At 38.5% G+C, this 22,179-nt stretch overlaps 2 protein-coding genes across 2 annotated transcripts in view; one reads left to right on the top strand and one right to left on the bottom strand.

Annotated features, from left to right (window-relative positions):
• LOC146473296 (melatonin-related receptor-like) overlaps window positions 1–22,179 on the top strand; it is a 55,454-nt gene that overhangs the window by 23,786 nt on the left and 9,489 nt on the right. The window lies entirely within an intron of this gene.
• LOC146473297 (UTP--glucose-1-phosphate uridylyltransferase-like) overlaps window positions 362–22,179 on the bottom strand; it is a 24,874-nt gene continuing 3,056 nt past the window's right edge. Inside the window, exons 2-15 of the mRNA XM_085118544.1 lie at window positions 21,619–21,711; window positions 19,809–19,916; window positions 17,370–17,477; window positions 16,612–16,794; window positions 12,369–12,583; window positions 9,948–10,091; window positions 8,727–8,805; window positions 7,386–7,454; window positions 6,269–6,300; window positions 5,913–6,009; window positions 4,154–4,232; window positions 3,513–3,679; window positions 2,024–2,128; window positions 362–1,482 (exon numbers count right to left, since the gene is read on the bottom strand). Of these exons, the coding sequence (XP_084974670.1) occupies window positions 1,375–1,482; window positions 2,024–2,128; window positions 3,513–3,679; window positions 4,154–4,232; window positions 5,913–6,009; window positions 6,269–6,300; window positions 7,386–7,454; window positions 8,727–8,805; window positions 9,948–10,091; window positions 12,369–12,583; window positions 16,612–16,794; window positions 17,370–17,477; window positions 19,809–19,916; window positions 21,619–21,702 (1,578 nt within the window). The 5' untranslated portion in view covers window positions 21,703–21,711 and the 3' untranslated portion in view covers window positions 362–1,374. The remainder of the gene's footprint in view (window positions 1,483–2,023; window positions 2,129–3,512; window positions 3,680–4,153; window positions 4,233–5,912; window positions 6,010–6,268; window positions 6,301–7,385; window positions 7,455–8,726; window positions 8,806–9,947; window positions 10,092–12,368; window positions 12,584–16,611; window positions 16,795–17,369; window positions 17,478–19,808; window positions 19,917–21,618; window positions 21,712–22,179) is intronic.

Below are 22,179 nucleotides of genomic sequence, written 5' to 3'. Positions count from 1 at the left end.
AACGCGGCAGTTTTGTCATCAGCAACTTACTTTCTCCTGTCTGCGAGTAAGTTATCGATTACTATCGACTATTTTTGCAGCGACGTAAAAGATAGTCTGAAATGTCAGCCATCAGCCCCTGTGGGTTAGGGGGATCGGAGGGAGACGGCTGACATTTCAGACTACGTAAACGATTTTAAACATTTTTTTTAATTTTCTGCAAGATGTACACATGCGCTCTTCAAGCAAGTTTTCAGGCTCCCTCAAAACATACAGGTTATGGACAACCAAACTTTAAGTCGTCGATTACAATTTGCCTCGTCTGTGAAGGCCCTAAAGGTCTTAAACTAAGAGATTTCACACCTACTTTCAAACACAAACCTTATTTTCAATAAACAATAATGACAACAGCCTTTATTTGTCTTCGTCAGTACATCTAAGAGCTAATTGAGACGTTTTTATTTCACCATTTCTTGGAATTCTACTTTGCATCCAGTTTTTCCGCGGGATTTTCGAGACTCGTACGCTTCGATCGAACCTTGGTTAATAATGGCGAGCGCAACCTGGGGAGAGTGTCTAAACTACCGAGGGGGGCCCTAGTCAGGGTCCCTCTCCCTCTTCCTCACTCCCGACCCATTTCGATAGTTAAGACACTCTCCCCAGGTTGCGCTCGCCGTTACAAATCAAGATGGCGGCAGTTCAATCGAAGCGTACGAGTCTTGAAAATCCCACGCAAAAATAGGGGACTGTGAACAGTCTATGATATTACCCTTGCGGACTGTACCAACTATTGTATACACTCGAAAGAAAACGTTGTCTGGTTAAAGGTATAAGCCATGTGCCCATGACCCAAAAGCTTTCTGGGAAGCGTTTGACCTATTCTTCTTTAGTTCGAAGATAAAATCACGTGCGCGTTTAGGGCTTAAAATTTATATATTTCTCGCGGACATAGCCTGCGAACGCAGACGTAGTGAAGCCGAAAAACGTCTGCGTTCGCACGCTATCGCAGACAAGGATTTAAAAAAAAAAAAAAATGAAATACGCGCATGCTAATTAGATCACCCCATAATTCAATTAGGTCGCATTGTTTACGATTCACACTTCACACGAGACATCGTGTTTTCAATCGAATGTATGTTGATGTAGATATAGACAAGGCAGATATGAGCGACACATTACAAAACTAATAGACATGCAATTAGAAATGATCTATTTCGCTTTTCGTTACAAGTCAACCCACAGGAAAATCTACGGATTCATTCAATGGTATATTCGTTGGTGTAAACTCAGGAGTTTGATGGCTGAAATGAGCTAAAATGAATTTCTGGATTTGAATTAATAAAAATACCTAAATGTTAAAATCACTAGATGAAGTTAGTTATTTATTGGACTCTTTTAGTGCTGTAAGATTCTGAGGTTTCCAGAGACGATCTTGTTTTCCAGGAGAGATCCGGAGGGAATGTCGATCCTGTCACCGTGATTGGCAATCACAATAACAGTGCCCTGCAAAAACAGACAGTAGAATAGTAGAGTGTGTTGAGTAATTTGACGCCAGCTTTGGTTTTTTTGCTTTGCTAAACTACAAAAATTTGTGCCACTTTCTCAACCAATAGAGCGGTTTTCGGCATCATTCGACTAAAATTACCAGAATTGTCCAGTTTTTTGTTTTCTCATGCTAATTAGAGCTACTGTTCTTTGTTCTCCACTGGAATTCGAAAATTTGAATTGGAAAGGAAAACGAAACGAATTCTGATAGTTGTAGTCAAATGAGACCATCACGAAAATGGCCTATTGAGTTTGGAATGAAACCGCATTTGCCTTGAAATGGTTTCCAGTATTCTGTGATTGGTCACCAATCTCGCGCCATTTTTTCAGCCAATCAGAAGAAACTCACATACAGCGCCAACGCCGGGAATCGAACCCGGGCTCACCCGGGCTACTTTGGTGGGAGGCGAGTGCTCTCACAGTGCGCCATCCCTAATAAGTCCTACCGATCGACGGCTGACAAATGAACACGCAGGCGAGCCGTATAATACAAACCTACCTTTAAACATACTCCTTTGCCAAATGTGACGTCACCAGAGACTGTTAAATGATCCAGCTCGAGTAAATCGGGAATTGTCTCAAAACGGGACAAGAAGTCCTTCACCTGTTGGCCAGCACAATACAAGAAATGGTTTAAGTTATCGTTCGATAAGGGGGTTAGAATCTAAAGAAACTGCGGTAATGCGTCGGTGCGGAGTAGAAACGAATGTTTGGTTTATCAACAGAGTTGCTAACTAAAGGGAAATTGGCCACCGTAAAGAGATTCAAGCGCTAACGTTTCGAGCGTTAGCCCTTCATTAGAGCGAATCCTAACACTCAAATCTCTTTACGGTGGCCAATTTACCTTTAGTCACCAACTCTGTTGATAAACCAAACATTCGTTTAAATTATCGTTGAGCGCAGTTGAACATGCGTAATGAGACGTCCTTTGGCTTAGGATTACTGGGGTAAGCGCGTTATATCTTAGAACATGTCTCAGCCGCTCTTTATAACTGATTCAAATGACCAATTTACGGATTTTAAAGAGAGCGTGAACTGTTTCTGGGATTTACTGAGTGAGCAAGATGTTTTTACAGGCGATATAAATAAGCAACATATCTTTTATCAATCAGTTGAGGCAAACGTGTCCGAGTCGCAGTTGGGGTTGCTTATTAATTTCCCTTAATTCAGCACTTTTGTAGCAGAAAACCCTTTCTTTGCAGACTGCTAACATTCCCTTTCTCACACCGCGCCGAGTGGATGAGGGGAAGAACCGAATTGGAGCCAACGAGCCATTTTTGGCCTGGTTTAGTATCACCAAGCTCACGGCGCACTTTTAGTTCTCTCTTTCGACTATCCAGAAAGAGATTGCTGTCAGTCTAGTTTCTTCGTCTTGACTGCGTTGAACACGATCATAAAAGCACGCTTAAGGACGGTGCCTACTTTTGTCACTGCGCATATGCTCTGCGCATCTCGAGATACTCGAGTTTCCTATGGGTGATGCGTACTAATACAGGGATATTTTTGTGCGGTTTAAAACTGTGCGGAGAAAGCAGAACTTAGCAAGTGCTCTTGGTATCCAAAAAGAAAATTGGGGGTAACCATGTATTTTTCAGAGATAATAAAGTTTTAATTTGGAAAAAAAACGCCATTCATTGCTTTGTATTTTACCGCTTTGTAGAACAATTGCTGCTTAATTATCTCAAAAAAATGCGTGGTTACCCCCAGTTTTCTTTTTGGATTCCAATAGCCCTTGCTAAGGTCTGCCTTTCCCACATATTCATAAACCGGGTAAAAATACTTCGGTATTAGAAGGCACCGTCCTTAAAATTGGCTTTGCCTTCCCATCATAGCATCGCTTTTCCTCGAAGTAAGCCACTTTTGTGCATGTCTGCACGCTTGAGTGAAAGGAGTGACTGCTCGTAGTCTGCAAGTTTGGGTTAAAATTAAACTAACGAAATGTCAAGTGTACCACAGAACACGTGACACAGCTTTAGCTCTCCACGCACCTTTTTAAAGTGACCACCGCTGAGCTGTACTATGGGCACAGTGTGAAATTGCCTCCGCGAACTCATCTCCAGCTTGCCATGTGTCATTTCATACAGGTTTGACATGATGATCAACAGGTCAGAACAGGTTTTAACTGGAAGGAAACGCCTCCTCGGCACATTTATACCTAAACGGGTGGGGTAGGGAAGAAAAGTGACCGTTAACTACAGCTGGCCTACACGAACCCGTACTATAAAAGGAACCTCGGCCTGGCCAAGGCCCCAATCATTTCATTGTAAACACTGAGCTGTAAACATCGCAAAGTCCGTGCGGCAAGATACAATACAGTATTGACAGAAATAATTTGTATGCGTATTTGCCTCATGAATAAAGCTAGAGATTTACTAATTTGTTTTTGCAGCTCAATTACAATAAATTTTGTCAAAAATATTCTTGTAACAGCTTTAGGTTATTTTTTCAAGACACGTTTGCCTTTGTTCTTGAAAAACCAATTCCACAACGTTTACTGTTTACTTCCTACTTTCTCATTATGTCCACCATCCCTAATGTGACGTTGAAGCGGTGACTGTGTGCAAAGGTGGGTTATTTTATTATTTGTTTAGCTATCAATCAGGCCATCAAACAAAATGTCGAACAGTACCATGTGCTCCTTCAAAGTTCTTCATGGCCGCACCAACAGCTGTTTCCAACTGAATGATACGCATCCCATTATCAAGCGTCTGCAAGAGTCAGGAAAAAAATCTTTGTCAAAAATGGTGATTCGATTTCCACACTATAAACAAGCGTCATGAGACCACAAGTAATCTCTTGTTTATTTTTATTTTCAGGGACCAAGGCTGTTGCCTAAGAGGAGCCCAGTAGCCTGTGGCACCAAAGAAATTGCTCTGGGCGCCTAAAATTCTTGCAATGGCTCAGAACCTAACATTTCACATGTTGGGCTCCTTACTTCTCAGTTTTTGGCCTAGACGGCTCCTTCAAATTTCACTTAAGGTGCTTTCAATTTGTCAGAACTCACGGCTGGCCAGCCGGCCGGCCAGTCTGTAAATCGAACGCATGATTTTGAAGGGATGTTGGCGTAAAATCTTGAAAAGCAATCAGTTCAGTTTCAGTTCAGTTTATTGTTTTTGCCATAAGTTGTACAAAAGCAAGAAAAAACTAATTATTGAAACACTAATGGCAAGGAAGCCCAAGGGAAGCCACCGGCTTATAAGGAATGGGCTCCCTCAGTTAAGTAATTAGAACGAAGTATTATCATAGTTACACGTGGGACCAAAATCAATGGCAGAGCTACAGTAAATCTTAAAATATATTACATAGTCATAGTAATCATAGTTAGGCTAAATAAAGCGAAAATAAAAGTGAAGAGCAGAGGTAAATAAATAAATAAATAAATAAATAAATAAATAAATATATAAATGAATCGCTCCGAAAATGGTGCGCGCTATTTTGAAGAAATTCGAAGGACTAGGGTAAAGTTTATCCTTCAAATTGGTATATTTCGTTCGCAAACTGACTGGTCTGGCCAGATCTGACAAATGGAAAGCGTCCTTAGACAACAGCCCTGGAGAAAACGGAGCAAGTGAAACATACAAGCATGAGCAAAAACCACCTTGAGCCTGTGAGGAGATGATCGTGCACTCAGTCACGTTTCACATGCTCTACTATCCCAAAGAATAATACAAGACTAGGAGGCAGCGTGGTTCAGTGGTAGGGGCGCCTGACTTGAAATCCAGAGGTCCCGGGTTCAAGCCCCGCATCGGCCACGCTTGTAAATAGCCAGCTGGTTTGCCTCCTGCCAGTTGGGGTTTTTAACATGTTATGTTCGATTTGATTATTATTTGTTTCCTGTTATTTCTGAGTGGAATGCCTGTAATCTGGCTTTGGGTAGCTAAGCGCATTTCCACTATAAACAAAGCATTTATTTATTTTTATTTATACAGCGACAGGTAGTCTGTCTTTCATTGGATTCTCTGAGCTAGAATTGCAGATGGCTGAAACAGCTTGAAAAATCTGGCATGCAAGGGATCCAGAAGCAAGATGGTTTTGTTATTTGTAGCAATCTTGCAGTTCTCAGTGATAAAAACCACAGATCAAGTTAAAATTCCACACGTACAGGCTCTTAAGACACCCAGCTTTTCAGTTCAAATTATCCATACAAATTATCTCACTATGTGTTCCAAACATAACACTACTTTGTGAATCTTCACACAGGTGACTGTATCTGGTCCCCTCCAGTCCAGACTCTCCACTGTCAGTTGAACTCCTGTACCATCGGTGAATCGTCATTCAGTTTATCTCTGTTGCCCCCCCCCCCCCCCCTCCCACTCTCCCCACAGTCCAGCCTCCCCACTCTCCACTAAAGCACTTCACCATTTAAATTTAGATTCACATTCGCTCACCTTATTGTTAACAATAACTTCCATATGCATTTTGTCCTCTTCTACGAGTCTCTTGACTGCACTCAACTTCATCCACAAGTTGTTTGTATTGAAAATCCTAACAAAGAAAACAAACTTGCATGTTTATAAGGTTGAGGAACAAACAAACTATAAATCTTCTTTGGATAAGGGGGTGAGTTTCTAAAGAAACTGCGGTGCTGCGTCGGTGGGGAGTAGAAAATAATGTTTAATTTAACAACAGAGTTGATAACTAAAAATAAATTGGCCACTGTAAAGAGATTCAAGGGCTGACACTTCGAGTGTTAGCATTTCCTCAGAGTAATTTCGTTTATAAAACTTCTGTCTCTTTAACTCACCTGAACTTATTAACTGACTTGAACTCATCAACCTGCAAAATGGATACTCAGTCGACACTGATGACCTATAATTGCCACTTTCATCCAGCAATACTTAACTCTAAATTTGGGTACTTTAATTATTATCAATGACATTTTAAAAACTAAACAAGGACCTCTTCTACAAACAGGAATAATTTGTAGTTGGATCTTCTTTAAACCTCGTAATTTAAGATTTAGCTGGTGTTTTCCGGTTGTAAAAAGAGTAAAAACTTTCCCGCCAAAACTAAACTGGAGGCATACACTGTAGTTTTCTTGTTTTCAGAGAAGGGTTTTACACATATTTTGCAACCATGATTTGTCACTTTGCTTGCTGTATAAAACTCAAAGTGAAATTATTTTTCATTCATCACTTTCTTTGCCGTTTGTTGACTCGTACTCTTCTCCTCGCGGGCCACACGATAGAACGGCTTACAGATTTTATTAACGTAACTACTAAAAATATCACCAGATTTTTGGCTGAATTTGGTAACGTTAAATACCTAATCGTACCTTATTGGTACGCTTCGGCGTCATATCAGGCTTGTTTGGTCTCGCCATGGGTATTTTGGCTCGACTACGTCTCACCAAAATACGAATCATGGCTGGACCAAACTCGTCTGCTGATATGCCAGAGAAGCATACCAAAAAGGTATGTTTAGGTATAATTAGTAGACAATAGTGCACAATTTCAGATACTTCTGACTTACTGTGTGACCTTATACATGTACCAACCTGTCATTATTACCAGTGCCACTTGTATTGCTCAAAACTTAATATGTGTCTACATTTATAAAAATGATGGCAATGATGATGATGACGATGACCAGATTAAAGCACTCTTCTGGTTCACATAGTTACATACAAGTCAATGAAAAAAGGAGAGGAAGAGAGAGAGAAAGTTCTTTGGTGTACAGTGTAGCTTACAAAATATAAAAGTACACGTGTATTTCTAAGAATGAGAGGTCCATTGAAAAACATAACATACAAATTTTCATTGTGATCCAACTCCACAGGATGAAATACATTAACCACTAAAGGGTCTGACCATTAATCAAAATTAATGCTACAATATTCATTTCTCAAATTAACAACTTACATGCTCTTTAGGAACTTGTGCAATCTCTAGCAGTCTCTGTTTCCCTTCATATTCTATGAGTGTTCCTCCCTGTATGAAAAAGGTAACTCATTAGCACCATCACTGTCATCACCAGCATTTTCACTGTCATTGAATTACTGGCAAGTCTGCTAACCACTGGTAAAGTAAGATGAAGTCACACCTAGGCCCGAGTACACTGGTCGACAGAACCATAGACGGAACCTTAAGTTTCTGTACAAATGGTTACAACAGTTGAAGGGGTGCCTGGAAAAAAGCCCTAAGTGACTTCTGATAAACTGCTAGAATCTCCTTCCAAATTTTCTTAAATAAAAGGAGAATTTGATATCACATCAAAAGTCACTTAGGGCCTTATTCCACGCACCCCTTCAGTTAATGGTCTGCTAGTACCCATAAATTTACTACAACTGGAGACTGGGGGAGACACTGTACGTAGAGCTGTGCATTGGTCAAGCTCCGCAAGTGTGCTGCTACATCTATGTCTACTGGTTCCTCAGAATTCGGCAAATCCCATTGACATCTGGCTGTATTAAGAGAGTTGTGGTCTCGTTCACCCAGAAACCTTTCAGAGAATCACGCACCAAGCAGAACACATGCCGGCACTGAGGGTGGTCACAGACAGGGTCTGTTGCATTGATCCTCAGTGTTTCTTGTATGTTCCCAAATTGGAGATGGGACCGCCATTTCTATGCAGTCATCCAAGTCACATGAAGGTCTAACCATTCAAATGTAGATGTCAAAGCAAAGGCAGCACCTTCTCCTCAGTTATTTTAACCCTCTAACCCCTAATATTAAAGAACAAATTTTCCTATCTTGTCCCCATACTTTTCTTATAAAAGAAATGGGGAGAACTTATTAACATGTCAAGAAAATTCACCTTGGGTAATCATATCCTTAATTCTCATGACCTCAGGAGTTGAATAAGCATGATAATACGAGTAGAAATTTGATGCTGATCACTATTTGGGCTTAAAGGGTTAAGACCCTGAGTGTTGGTCTGGCTGGGGTTTGATTTTAACCTACAACTTTCCGCATGGTATACCAGTGCTCTACCAACTGCGCTAACGAGGTGGCAGTTAAGGTTACAGTGTACCTTCAGAGGTGTCTGGTGTCCAAGCGATGTAGCGCGTCCAGTTTCAACTGCAGATACCTAAACCCTTATATCAAATTAAAGCTTATAGAGCTGGCTATCAAACAACATGACAGGAGTATGACCATTTTGTGAATTTCTGTCAAATTTAAGCAAAAATGACTTAAAACTACATCAAAACACCACCCAGCTTTTAACAATGAATTCTAATGAACTCTTCTTAGTAAGTGTACCTTGACATCAGCCCTTGTTTTATCGGTAACTTCCATGATGAACTCTGGAGCAGGCGTCTGCGGAGGATTATTAATATAACTCAAAATATCTGGATTCGGTTAAAGGGATAAGACGTGGTTCAAAAATATATTGAGCTAGCGCTGTAAACGCAACCATAGGGCTGGGATTGGGGGGCAAAAGGAGCAGTCGGCAGGTCAAACAATGAGAGACCATGTAGCAGTTATGTGTGCAACTTAAGCAGCTGCAGAAAGAAAGCCTGAAAAATATTCAGGCTTGAACAGGATTCAAATCTATGACCTCTGGGAAACTGGCGCAGTTTTCTACCAACTGAGCTATCAAGCCAACTGGGAACTGGTCATATTGTAAATTCTAAATACACACTTTTTTATAAGAATTTATTTTTATTATAAGATTATCAAGGCTGAAATTTGGGAAATTTTAAGAATATTTTAAGAATAAATCTGAGGCTGAGATATTTTGAAAAGAAGATAATAATTTTGTGTGTTGAAAATTCGTAAAATACAAATACAATTTTTTAACTAAACCATATAAAATTCTTCCTTTTGCTTAATAACAAAGCTGGCCAATAAAACAATAAAAACCTGCACTAGCCAAATGTTGGATGCTAATGGCACCAAACACTTGGATAACCCAAAACATTCTAGAACAGAAATGTCATATGCCATAATCTAAGAATATTCACTCAAATATTCGCAGCCTAACATCAGCAGAAAAATCTGGTCTGGAGAAACAATATTCTTATATATACATATCTATATATAAAAAGAGTGTATACCCATCACAGTGAAGAGATGGAAGTAAGCAATATAAAATTCATATTTGAACTGCTTCCAGGAGAGGTACTGGGAAAAAATAAACAATGAATCAAAGAAAAGAGGAAGGAAGTCACTCCTGGGCCCAGTTGTTCAACGCCCGATTAAGATAATCCTGGGTTAACGTGAACTTTGATTTTAGTATATTTACTAATCCATAAGGATTTGTACAAAAGATTTTTGTCCTAAGTTTTACCTTAGACTTTTCTTTACCATTGGCCTAAGAACTTTTTAAATCATTTTTAATAAGCGAGACGAAAACCTCGGTTAACTTTTAATCGTGGATTAGCGTTAATCGGCTTTCGAAAAACCCGGCCCTGTTGTGTAATAATTATTATAGTCAAGTAGCATCAGATCTTCCCAGTGTCACCTTACAAGACTATGCACTAAAGGATATTAATATCCACAGTCGCTCCAAGGTTATCAATGTTTGACACAAACATAAACTCTTTGCCTTCGTCAATCAACTTTTGAAGAAGACCAGAATTGTAGAATGAGCGATAAATATCTCCATGACCAGGTGGATTCCAACTAAAATGGAAAAAAAATGAAACAGAGAACATATTAATCACATGAAAAGTTTTGTGATAATGCAACTTTTTGCAAGTTAAAAGGCAAATAATAATAATAATAATAATAATAATAATAATAATAATAATTATAATAATAATAATAACTATGATAGTTCTAAGATGACAATGTATAATTTTGCCCCTTTTGATCTAGGTAGGTGGTTTTTAACTCGTGAATGCGCGTAGCGCAATGAACGAGTTATAGCGATAGCTGACTGTGGACTTGGTTGGTTGGTTGGTCGATCGGTCGGTTTTGTCGTTAACTTTCGGGCGTGCGCAGTGAATGAGTTTTAAATTCAATTAGTGGAAAAAAACACGCGAACATTTGTTGTTCACGGCGCATCAGGAAATTCTTATTCAATATGTAGAGAATAATTTGACGATCATTTAGTGCAAGAATGGAGATTTTTCGTTCAATCTGAGCAAAGTTACAAGTTTTTTCAGTTTTTCAGAAAGTCCGGGCTCGTAAACTCAATTAGTGAAAAAAAAAAACGTGAAAATTTTTTTCACGACGCGTCAGAATTCTCTCATTCATTCTGTAGAGAACAATTTGACAATCATTTTAGTGTAGAATGGAGATTTTTCGTTGAATCTGAGCAAAGTTATAGGTTTTTTTAGTTTTTTTCTACAGAGTGCGGTTTCTTTTAAGAATTAAAAATAATTTAATTTAGAAATAATTTAATTAAAAAATAATTTAATTTGTCAGTTTTCACGCGAAAGCGGAACGTGCCATGTCACGCATCATTGACGTCGTAAACAAAATTATGCAAATTTCTGGTGAAATGAACACTTTAAGATCTTGTCAGCTTTCATAGAGGTTTCAAAGGGAAAAATGTTTCATTTTCGAAATTTACAACTGGTAATTTATGGGGAAGCAAAAGGACGCGGTCGATAAATAATTCTTATTTAGCAAGAGCTTGTCATAGTTCATTATTTTTACTTGAGGATTACGTGGACTGAACTCCAAAGGAAAAATTTCACGCATTTATGTCGGGCATGAAATGTAATGCGATACTTTGTTGAACAGATTTCCCTTTGTGAGATCGGCTTGCCCTACAGTAATTTTGTAATTTTAATTCCCAAAAAAACGTCACTTGCCCATCGGGCAAGTGATGGTTAGAATCCACTAGCCCGATCGCAAAATCCAGTAGCCCCGGACTATCGGGGACACGAATTTGCATGACGTAGCTGCACATGGCGTGCTTCTATGAACTTTGAATAAAAAAACACGTGATTTTTTTTTATCGGCGCATCAGAATACAAGAGTACAAGAATGGTTATTTTTCGTTACATAATCGGGCAAAGACATAATTTCTTTTAGCTTTCAAGGAAGTTCCCGTAGCCGTCTAAATTTCAATTGCTATGTGTCATCTGCATTCACGAGTTGGCTCAGAGGAGCCTTTGATTGTGTTAAAGTTTGTATGGAGTTTCAATTTTAAATTGATTGTATTTTAATTAATCAGTGCTTGTAAAATAAGTTTTGAAATTATTTTTAATAATAATTATAATAATAATATTATTATAATTATTGTGACACTAAACATTTCCACATTTGGAGGTTTGCAAAAATTAATATATTTAAATACTGTTTGGTTCAAAGGAGGATTTTCGGCGGTTAAAAATGTCCAAATTAAGGAGGCTCAAAAGGGTTTTTAGCCACGCGCACATGTAACCCCACCCACACCATAGCTAAGGTGCACGCATCAGCTGAATGAATCAATATTCCTATGATAATCAAAAGTGGCATGACCTTGGAACATATTCAGGAGGTGAAAGCATCAGAAAGACTAAAATATACCAATAGACCATTCTCCAAAATGGCGGCTGAAAATTCAAATATAAAGTTAAAACTAAAAACATATACCAGCACTAGAAAGAGCACTTTTACTTTAGTAATTAACCCTGCAAAGTTTCAGCATATCAGGTGTAATATCAGCTGAGAAAATGTAAGTTGAAGAATGAAAAATTTACAGACGTTTGTACGACTGGGGGTATGACGTATACCCCCAGTCATACACACGTCTGTAAATTTGTCAAATTTCATCTTGCATTTCCTAAGCTGATGTAACACCTAATATGCATATGCTGAAACTTTGCAAGGTTGCTAAAGTAAAGGTGTTCTTTCCAGTGCTGGTATCAGTTTTACATTAAGCTCAATTTTAACTCATTCAAATCTGTTGTCACCATTTTGGAGAAGCTGGGTCTATTTACTTACACAATATCCTTTACTACTTACTGTTCCACATTAAATTCGTTTTTCTTTTTTCCCATAACACTTGGCAGAGGAAGCAAAGATTCCTTTACAATACGAGGATGACAGCTCTGATTGAAGCAGTGGATTTCTAAGTTGCATGCTTGGTACTTTCTTAGGGTCTTTACAGTCTCCTCATGGGTGTTGAAGGAGTTCATGAGCACAAGAGGAACAGAGCAGCCATAACGATTGTTTAAATGCTGTGGGGAAAAATGAAAAGTTCCTCCTTGATAAAGGATCTTTCACAAACTCGCTATTAATTCATGAAGAGAAAACATTCAGGAAATCGCTACTATGATGTAGGAGGTTTGGAAATGCGATCTTAATTTATCTTAGTTAATTTTGAGTTGAATTTCTCCAAGGATTGTTAATGGTTTGGGTGTCATCTGATTTCCAAACACCTCAAAGTAGCTTAAAAAAATCTTAGCCGCAACTGATTTTTTCAACCCATATATCAGGGTTTCAAAGTTAGTTCTCAAACTCATTAATAAATTATTCATCAAGAGAAAACAAAGAAAATCACTACCGTGACCGTGGTTTGGATATGTGATCGTAATTACCATAAAATTTTGCCAACTTTAGCCTTGAATTTCTCCAAGAATTATTGATCATTTGAGAAGCCATATCAAACACTCGAAAGTGTGTTTCATCAGATATCCAAACACTTCGAAGTCGTTTAAAAAAACTCGGCTGCACCTCGTTTTTTCAACCTACTTCTCAGTGTTTGGATATCTGATGAAACACTCTTCCTTGTGCTTGACATATTACAACATTAATTTTACTTTGGTGACTTTGTGAGGCTGGTGACATGGGTACAATCCCCAGCTTTTCTTTGTTTTGGTCAAAAATTTGCTACTAAATGTATATTTACGGACCTTGCTCACATGCAAATTGCTTTAAACAGATCACAAACAAGATGCAAACAAGCAAATTTTCAAGGAACGAATGTCGAGTGACAACTAGGCTTACCATTTTTATGTGAGACACAAGGAAGGAATTTTAAAACAACAGGCCAACATTTTCAAGTTGGTATTGCCTTCCTCCTTAGTCAAACGTAAACTATTTTATTAATATGAAGAGTAGTTTCTGTGTATTAGACCACAAAAGCAAACAATTTATCTTGGGAAGGTGGCAACCATAAACTGCCTTTCATTAATTTTCTATTGATGGCCTCACAAATTTCATTTCTCTCTTTGTTCAAGCCATTTCCCCTCCTCCTCCCCCACCCCCCACTTCACCAGCAACTTCAAAAAATGGCAGCAAAGCCCTCTTGAAATTAAAGGCTGGTTTTCACTAGCAACGGAGTCGGAGTCGGAGTCGTAATCAGAATCGAGAGCTTATGATCTAGTGAAAACGGCTTTGCTTAAGCGGAACGTAAGCGACAGAGTCCTAAGCGGAGTGTGAAGAAAATGTAAACGTTCTGATTCTTCTGACTCCGATTCCGTCGCGCTTATGACTCCGCTTACGACTCCGATTTTTTATTTTCACTAGGGCATAAGCGCTCTTACGACTCCACTTACGACTCCGACTCCGACTCCGTCGCTAGTGAAAACCAGCCTTAAGGTTGTACATGTATGTGCTTCTGCAATAATATTGCCAGCCAAACTCCTCCCATGGAAGGTCTTTCATTTTGCACCATCCCTTCCCCCAGAAAATTCCAGTCTACCTTCATACTTTGCTTCTAAAATTTTGGCTATTAAGACTCCCCTCCCCCTAGGAATTTCCAATGACCTTCCATGGGGTGGGTGTGGATTTTTTTCGGAACTGCACATTCTAGAGCTTGTCTCTCAGAAGAAACTAATAAAAAAAAATAGGCAGTCTCAGACTGCATGTGTCTACTGCAGTTATGGTATAGAAATGTGATACAAAAGAATTGAAGAAAAGGGAAATAAGACTGAAATGAAAACGAAGAGGGACCAGTGGAAATAGGATAGAGATAAAAAAATGGTTGTAAAAATGTTGCACAGAATACTGGTGAGATTGAGATTAAGCTGGTATCGTTTACCACAAACATTTTGTAAGAAGAGAACTGTAACTTTATTCTAACATAAGCAATATATTATATAATCTTACAACGTGAACCACAACTATGTACTGAAAGCAATGCAGCAAAGTTCTAAACATAAAGTACTGAAAGCAAAGTTCTAACCTGAAACGTAGGCATAAAATACAACAGAAACTATTAATTAATCTATACTGAACTTATTAATGGCAAGTAGCATTCTTTAACCCTTTGACTCCTGTCGTGTTTCCATAGTTTTCGCATAAATTAACTTTTTCCTGCAGCGGTTTAAAATGCACAGTAGATAAATAAATATCATTGGCTTCCAAAATTAACTGCATATTAAACTGGAATGATTAAACAAATGTTTTCTGACGTAAAATAATATCGTTACTATTAATTATTTGCCGAAAAACACACTTGAACGCAAAATTATCTAAAATTCACGGCATGTTGATGAAGACCTTTGGCATATCAAATTTCAACCCACTTATGCAAATTGTCCTTGATTACGCATTTGTCGCTTCTCAAATGCATATATGAATTGACAAAAATCAACAAAAAGCTTTTCCAACAAAACATCTTATTGAAATAAATGAGCATTTGCTATTAGAGGCAAAAAACTTTCAGTTTTCATGCGTGCGTGCAAACACGCATGTACAATTTGAAGACACTCCGTGTTTGTTCAAAGCGATCACTCGCAGCAGGGCTCAATGTTAGCGACCAGCTGGTCGCATATGCGACTAGATTTTTTATTTTGCGCCTGAAAAATCATATGTGATCGCACTCACGCGCCTAAAAACGCCCAAGTTCAGTGCGCCTGAATCGGGGTTACTTTGATTCCTCACCTGATAATTATTATTGTGTACTCTGCCTGATTAAACACGAAACAGAAGCTTGAAATAATAAATTCAAATGTGGATGTAACGCAATTAGGTTCCACATAATAAAGTTACACCGTTTTTCTTGCATCAGTGTGTGTTTTATTTGTTGTTTTCCCAAGTCCATCAGTCTTGTCCGTGTTTCAACCCACCCCAGACTCTTCTCGGTTTTGTGACCGCACCGCTGACCCGTACGAGTGAAGGCAACCTTCTGAAACACGTGCTTTCTTGCGCAATTTAGTTCGCTTTGCCGATATCAAAGAGTCAAGAATGTCTAAAAAATCTGGGTTAAGAGACTTTTTTTCTTCAAGGCAAGTACAAGTGTTACGTATTTCCTGTGAAACAATGAATTTTATTTCAGTTAAGTCAATGCGCAGTCAACAATGTAATTTATTCTCTTTTTCGAAACGCTCATTTACAAAACACAATTTATTCTCAAACAGCCGGCTGCTGCCTTCCAACACATTTGACCCAACTACAGCAGTTGTGAAGTGGTTAAACAGTGGGCAGAGATCAAGGCGACCTAAACTTTCCTGCAGAAAGTGGCCAGATAAATTAATTTCAGTTGGTGATCCGTGGGACTTGAAGTATTTCGTTTGATCGAAAGGATTCAATGACGTTATTCCTTACCTTCGTTTTTTCTTATTATATTGTTTAACGTACCATAACATGTAATATTCTAAAAAATGAAACAGTATATTTGCTATCGCAAACGTACAGTAAGAGGCTGAAAGAAACAAACACACGATTGAAATAAAACATTACCATGCTGTAAACGATCGGCAAGCAAAAATAAGCAAAAAAAATGAACAACGTGTTGGTGTCGTCATGACACCATTATCAATGATCACTGATAAAATGTCTGAAGCTTCTGATTTTTCTTTTTGGTGCTACCAGTATTTTAAGTTGTGCTCCTAAAATTTTTAGCTGCGCGCCTAAAATTTCGGCAGTGCGCTTAGAAATTTACACCTGGTAGCACAGTTGCTCCCAAAGTCAAAAATAAACTTTGAGCCCTGCGCAGTAAATTGGGGCACATTTGCAATGAAAATTACAGAAGTTACAGAATTCTGGTTCAAATCATCACTTAAACTATTTGTAAAAAGCAAATCAACATCGGAAAACATCATTTACCGTATTGTCGCCATTGTCCTGATCCGGAAATACAATCGCTTAGATCTCAGTCAGTCGAGGATTAGCGTCGGCTTTCGATAGGATTCCATTTGGGATTCCTGTGGCATTTACACTCTTACACTCTTTCACTCTTTCACTCAACCCGATAACATAGTGTCTACGCTTCTCTAGAAGCCGTAGACACAAAAATTATTAATGTTACAAATTATCGCACCTCAATCTGCTGCACGTTCATGTCCAGAAATGTCAAATCACGGCGAACTGAGATTAGACTCTTGGGACCTGTACACCCCATACTTGTGCCCAGACCTCCATTAAGTTTGATGACCACTAGCTTGTTCAGAGCTGCTTTGACATCACCCTCTGGAGCGTCTGGTATTTCACCGTACTTAAGAATCTAAAGGTGACAAGTGTATATGGTCATTTTACAATCACTACTTCGCCTTTCTTTCTTGAATTGCTAATTGTTAACTTGCACGTCATTTTTGTGTGGCTAAAACTTAACATTTTAATGTTTTATGCTCCAAGCTACTTGTGATATGTCATTCTAGTTATAGCTTGAGTTAATTTACTCTCCACTTCCTGTGCCCAACCCCAACAATTGAAGGGGCATTAAAGTATGGCTTTTGGTGCTTAAAACCCTGAGAAAAACGCTCCATAACTTGCCCAGTTTTAGCCTGCAACAGGGAATTTGGGTTCTTAACACTACTAAATTTTTTTGTACCAAAATTAATTTGTTAGAAATTTTGCCTCTCCATGCACCAAATCCAACATGCATGTTAAACTGGGAAAGTCTTGGAGCTTTTCTCTCACTCTTTCGCCAAAAAAACACCCCTTTTGTAGGAAACCTTTTAACTGCCAGAGTGAAGATTTGGCAACTTCCAATTTGGGTTCTTTAGATGGATTTCAAACAATATCTTTCATCGTTTAAATATACTTATAATTTTAGAAACATATTTAACATGCACTCACAGATCCCTCTGGAGGAGGTTTGATTTTGTCCCATTCTACTGATGGACCTGCATCTTCCAGAAATCGAGCAAACAACTCTTTAAAACTTCTAACATGCATCTTTGCCTCCTGCAAAACAAAATTAATCAAAACAAATGCAAAAATTATGATTAGTCGACATACCATCACTGGGCTGTCACTAAGATTTCAAGTTGCTGGATAAATACAACAAGTAGGCGAGGAATCAAACAGCTAGGAATTTCTTTTGGTTCTATTTTTCTTCTATTTTCCTATGAAATTTAGCCGGGGGCCATGTTCTTAGTAACCGGGGGAAATCCCCGGCCCCCGCCTCTTAATGACAGCCCTGTTAACCATGTGGTTTATTGTGGACACAGTGGGAATCTGATTGGATCAATATTATTGTCTTGCCTATTTGAGTTTTATTAGACTGCAAGGCAGCGTTTTCTATAGGTGAAGAGTCAATCTAGCACAGCCGCGTCAGGTGAATAGCTAACTGGTGAATACACTACAATACATTCCTATTACTATTACAACAGTTACTATTAATTAATGGTACTTACTATTTCAACTATTACTAAATTACATATTAACTATTTAACAATTAGACGGCGAGCTCGAGGTTTCTATTGGCTGATAGTTGGCGAGGGGCGAAGCCCCGAGCCAACTATCAAAGGCAATAGAAACTGAGAGCGAGCCGTCTAATTGTTTTAACATACCTCAGTGATCGATCTATGAAGCAAAAAATATTTTTATTTCATAAATTTTAATATATTTGCGCAATGATGCATGCTAAATCGCGCACGCTCTGACAAACTGCCGTCTATCGATCGATAGACGGCACCTGTGTAGCCAATCAGATTGCGTGTTACGCGATAGTCGGTCACTGAGGTATGCTAATACTTATTGTACTGACGAAGGGTATATTGAAGGAACTAACCAACCAGGAATGTACAAAGGAAGGCAGAACTAGACAGTAGTACATGCAGTAAAATTACTGTGACAATGATCCACGAGTTTAACAGAGTCACAAGGTTCGTGTTGTTGTGACTACAAACGCCTACCACGTGTTGGGTGTCGCACTTTATTTAATTGCGTTTTACAGTCTATGTTGTAAAACTTTATTAACTTGACTGCAAAAGTTGCATGTTTATACAATAAATTCTCTGAATAGCTAAAACTATCAGGCCACAATTTGTGGTGTTGTTGTTACTGTTGTTACATATTATCAACAAACTGAACCTTACATGGAAGTACAATTTTTAATAATCACTGTAAATGTACATAAATTTAGGCTCTGTATATTGTATGTCTTTTTTTGTATATCTCCTTTTATTGTGTATTCTATGTTAGGTAATGACCTCAGGGCTCCTATTGATAGCAGAGATGCTTTGTAAGCTCCCTGAAGGGACTACCCTGAGGTCTTTCCTATTTATTTTTTTGCTTTTAAATAAAGGTGTCAATCAATCAGTCAATCAATCACATTGCACATTGCACATTTTTTACTGTTCAAAACATAATTTTTGCTGTTCCAAATCTGCCAGCTTGTCAGCCATTAGATGTCATCACAAGGGCTGACGAGTTGGCAAGTTGACAAATTGTTTGTATTCACATGGAGCAAAATTAACAAACAATTCTCAACTTGAATTGGCTGCATCTAATTAAGAGGTTCCACTGATCATTAATTAATTAATAATAATCTTTTATTACGATGCTTCCGGTCACTTAACATGGTTTTCAGAAAGGTCCCCATTTGCTCATCAGACTTTAGAATATGTTATACATGTAGATGAATCTCTTTGAGCGACCATTTTCGCAGTCAACCATCCTCATTAAAAAAGTCATCTTTATGGAAATCTTGGTTGAAATGATGTTTAAATGTTGTGTTAAGTGCTTAACTGAATTAAAACAAATACAGTTATACATGCACTCAATTTAAATCATCTCTGCTGATCTCTCTTTCTTGTCTCTCTCTATTTAATTACGTTTCATTGCATTTAGGACTCTTCGTTCTGCAAGCAAACGGTAAGAGTGCGAAAACCTCACTGGAAAAAGCTTGTTACCAGGACACCACACTTAACTTGTTCCATCAGATATGCCCACATGATAAGCAGTACCTGACATTTTGAGACGCCTGTTTAAATATTTTATGTTCTTTAATTTAACGTATTCCCTGATTACAGAACCAGTGCTATCTACTATAAGCTTCCTATTTAAAATAAAAATAATAATAATAATAATAATAATAATAATAATAATAATAATAATAATAATAATAATAATCCCCCAGAGTGATTGAATTAAGTCTTGTAAAGTATCGTATTAAATTTGTTACGGCACACGATGCCGAGATTTCAACCTCTTACATGTATAAACAAAACGCTGACATAAAAAAAACTGTTTAATCTAAAAACACTCTTAATGTATTTCATATGTTATTACCTCTTTTCTATCATCTGGTGCTGTGGCGAGCAGAGATTGTAACTCAGTTTCCATACGCTGAAAGGCATCCTTGCGAGCCAGTTCTTTGAACTCTAACACAGGGTCAGCCTACACAAGTATCAACAACAACACACAATCAACAATTTGATCACAGACTTGGAAGAAATCACAACATGCAAGCAATCCGCTCTTAATCTTACCATGATCTTTCCTCTATGCAATGATGTTACAGAATTAGTCGGGAAATGAAAAACCAAAAACAAAAATTGATCGATAAGCCCAACTTCACTCCGAGCAATGGAAGACGCTTGGACCCAGACTCCCAACCGTTAGCTACAACAAACTGTAGCCCACCTCTCCCCCAGGTAATCATTTCACCGGAAGTATTGGAAGTTTCGACCTCACGATGGATTGGCGCTTTTTAATGACATTCAAACGTCTAAACTTGACTGGTTCAATATTCAGCATATCCATTTCAAACTTGTTGTAGTTACTTTGGACTATTACCGCAATCTTCATCAATTCAGTGGCATCTTTCTTTCCGCCGGGATAGTTATGTCCCTGCCATACTGTAAAGTTCTTCTATTTCATACGCGGAAATTTTACGCCACAATTTTATCATAAAAATCGCTGTTAAATCCGTTTCAAGTCCATACCAAATATCCGTGCAAAATGCGCCAGAAGTTGGCATAAATCGCTCAGCTCCATGCCGAAGATTTTGGGCGTACACGTGAAAAGCAAATGTCGTGCACGCTCTCTGAAGTCACGCCACGGAGTCTAGTCACGATAGCATATTTTTCTTTACTCTTTACTATTCTTCACCCTCGTTGCCGATTTATCATGCTCTTTTCTAGCTTCAACTGAAAGCTGCTGGATCAAGAGATTTAAAAAGGACTGATCCCAGTGATCGTTGATTTCCTGCTGTCGTGTTCACAGGCCAATTTTTTTCTTGGCCGTTGATTAATTGACGGCGGGTTTGTTTCGCTTGGCCACATGCTAGAGACGTAGCTTGTTCTCAAGTCAGAAATGCAGTATTTCTCTTGTTGACGGGTGTATCATTAAAATCGAAACTGCAGGACCAAGTGAAACGTTAGGGAAGAAACTAAAATTTCACTGATTGGTTGTCGGGATTCAAGACCTGTATCACCAAAATTTGCGGATGTTTATGATCATTTTCCATGCTCGCTCAAAATATATCGTTCTCCATGGGGAAATTAGAAAACTATGCTTTTTTTGCTCCCAGCCGCCGCGCTAGAAAAGATAATGTGAACAAATAATTTCCCAGAGATAACGTGATCTGATTCTCTTTGTGACGACGATAATGGCCGCAGGTCACGCAAATATAAGACTCACGAGTTCCGCACATGCCATACTGCTAAAAGTCTGTCAGTAAAAGTTGGTTGCTACAGTTTGCGTTTTATAATTCAGGGTACGTAAATAATAAAAAGATGTATCTGCAACCCCAAGCTGATGTTGTTAGTGAGATGCCACGGTCAAAGCCGATTACATAAGCGCGCAGTCGCGTTTCGACATTGATTCAAAACAACAACCCGAACATTTCGGCGGAGAAACTAGCAATGTCCCCGAAGCAATGTCGATCTTTCAAGTCTGCGGACCAAGAACTTTAGAGTGTTTAGAAGGAATTAGAGGGATTACTTCTTTTCGATTTGCTAACGAAAACACCACAATTCGCTCGAATCAAACAGTAATCTTGATTTGAAAACCGCCACGCTTCAGCAACTAACACGGAATTCTCAATTAATAGCTATTGTCATGCAAGCTTTCGAATAATTTCTTGACCATATCTCACCTTATCAATAAACGTCCAAAACTGATTATTAACAGACGGAGCCTTGTCATCGTCGTCCGATTGATGCTCTGTTAAATTTGCCATCCTCCAAGTCTAGTAGAGTGAAGAAACAGTCAGGACTGTGGGCTCAAGGGGAAAGCGGTGGGAATTTTTATTTTTATTTTTTATGTTCATTTTTAATGTATATATTTAGCCGAAGGCGGTGAGTCGAAATTTGAGATGAAGTTATTTCAGGTTTATAGTACGCAGTGGAAGAGCAAGGTAATCTAAAATGGCAAGTAGAAAAAGTGCGTTGAGATTTTTTACATAGAGAAATGTTACTAAAAGTTAGGAACCTCATCATGTGACATGAAAATGTTCGCGTGTCATGCGGCATTGGTAATTATGCACAGCGAAATTACCTCGAGGCATACATGGGATAATCAATTACTTCGGGATTACTCCTCGAGCGCGCGTTAGATATGAGATGATAGATAGCCAACAAGCATGAGAGGATAAATTCTTTTATTAATAACAACTAGGAGGCATTGCTAGATTAAGCTGATTTCATTTTGCAAGAAA

This window comes from Pavona decussata, unplaced genomic scaffold, assembly GCF_977016875.1.
Source record: "Pavona decussata unplaced genomic scaffold, jaPavDecu1.1 SCAFFOLD_94, whole genome shotgun sequence".
NCBI classification, from domain to species: Eukaryota; Metazoa; Cnidaria; class Anthozoa; order Scleractinia; family Agariciidae; genus Pavona; species Pavona decussata.
This window is presented reverse-complemented; position numbering and strand designations above follow the sequence as displayed.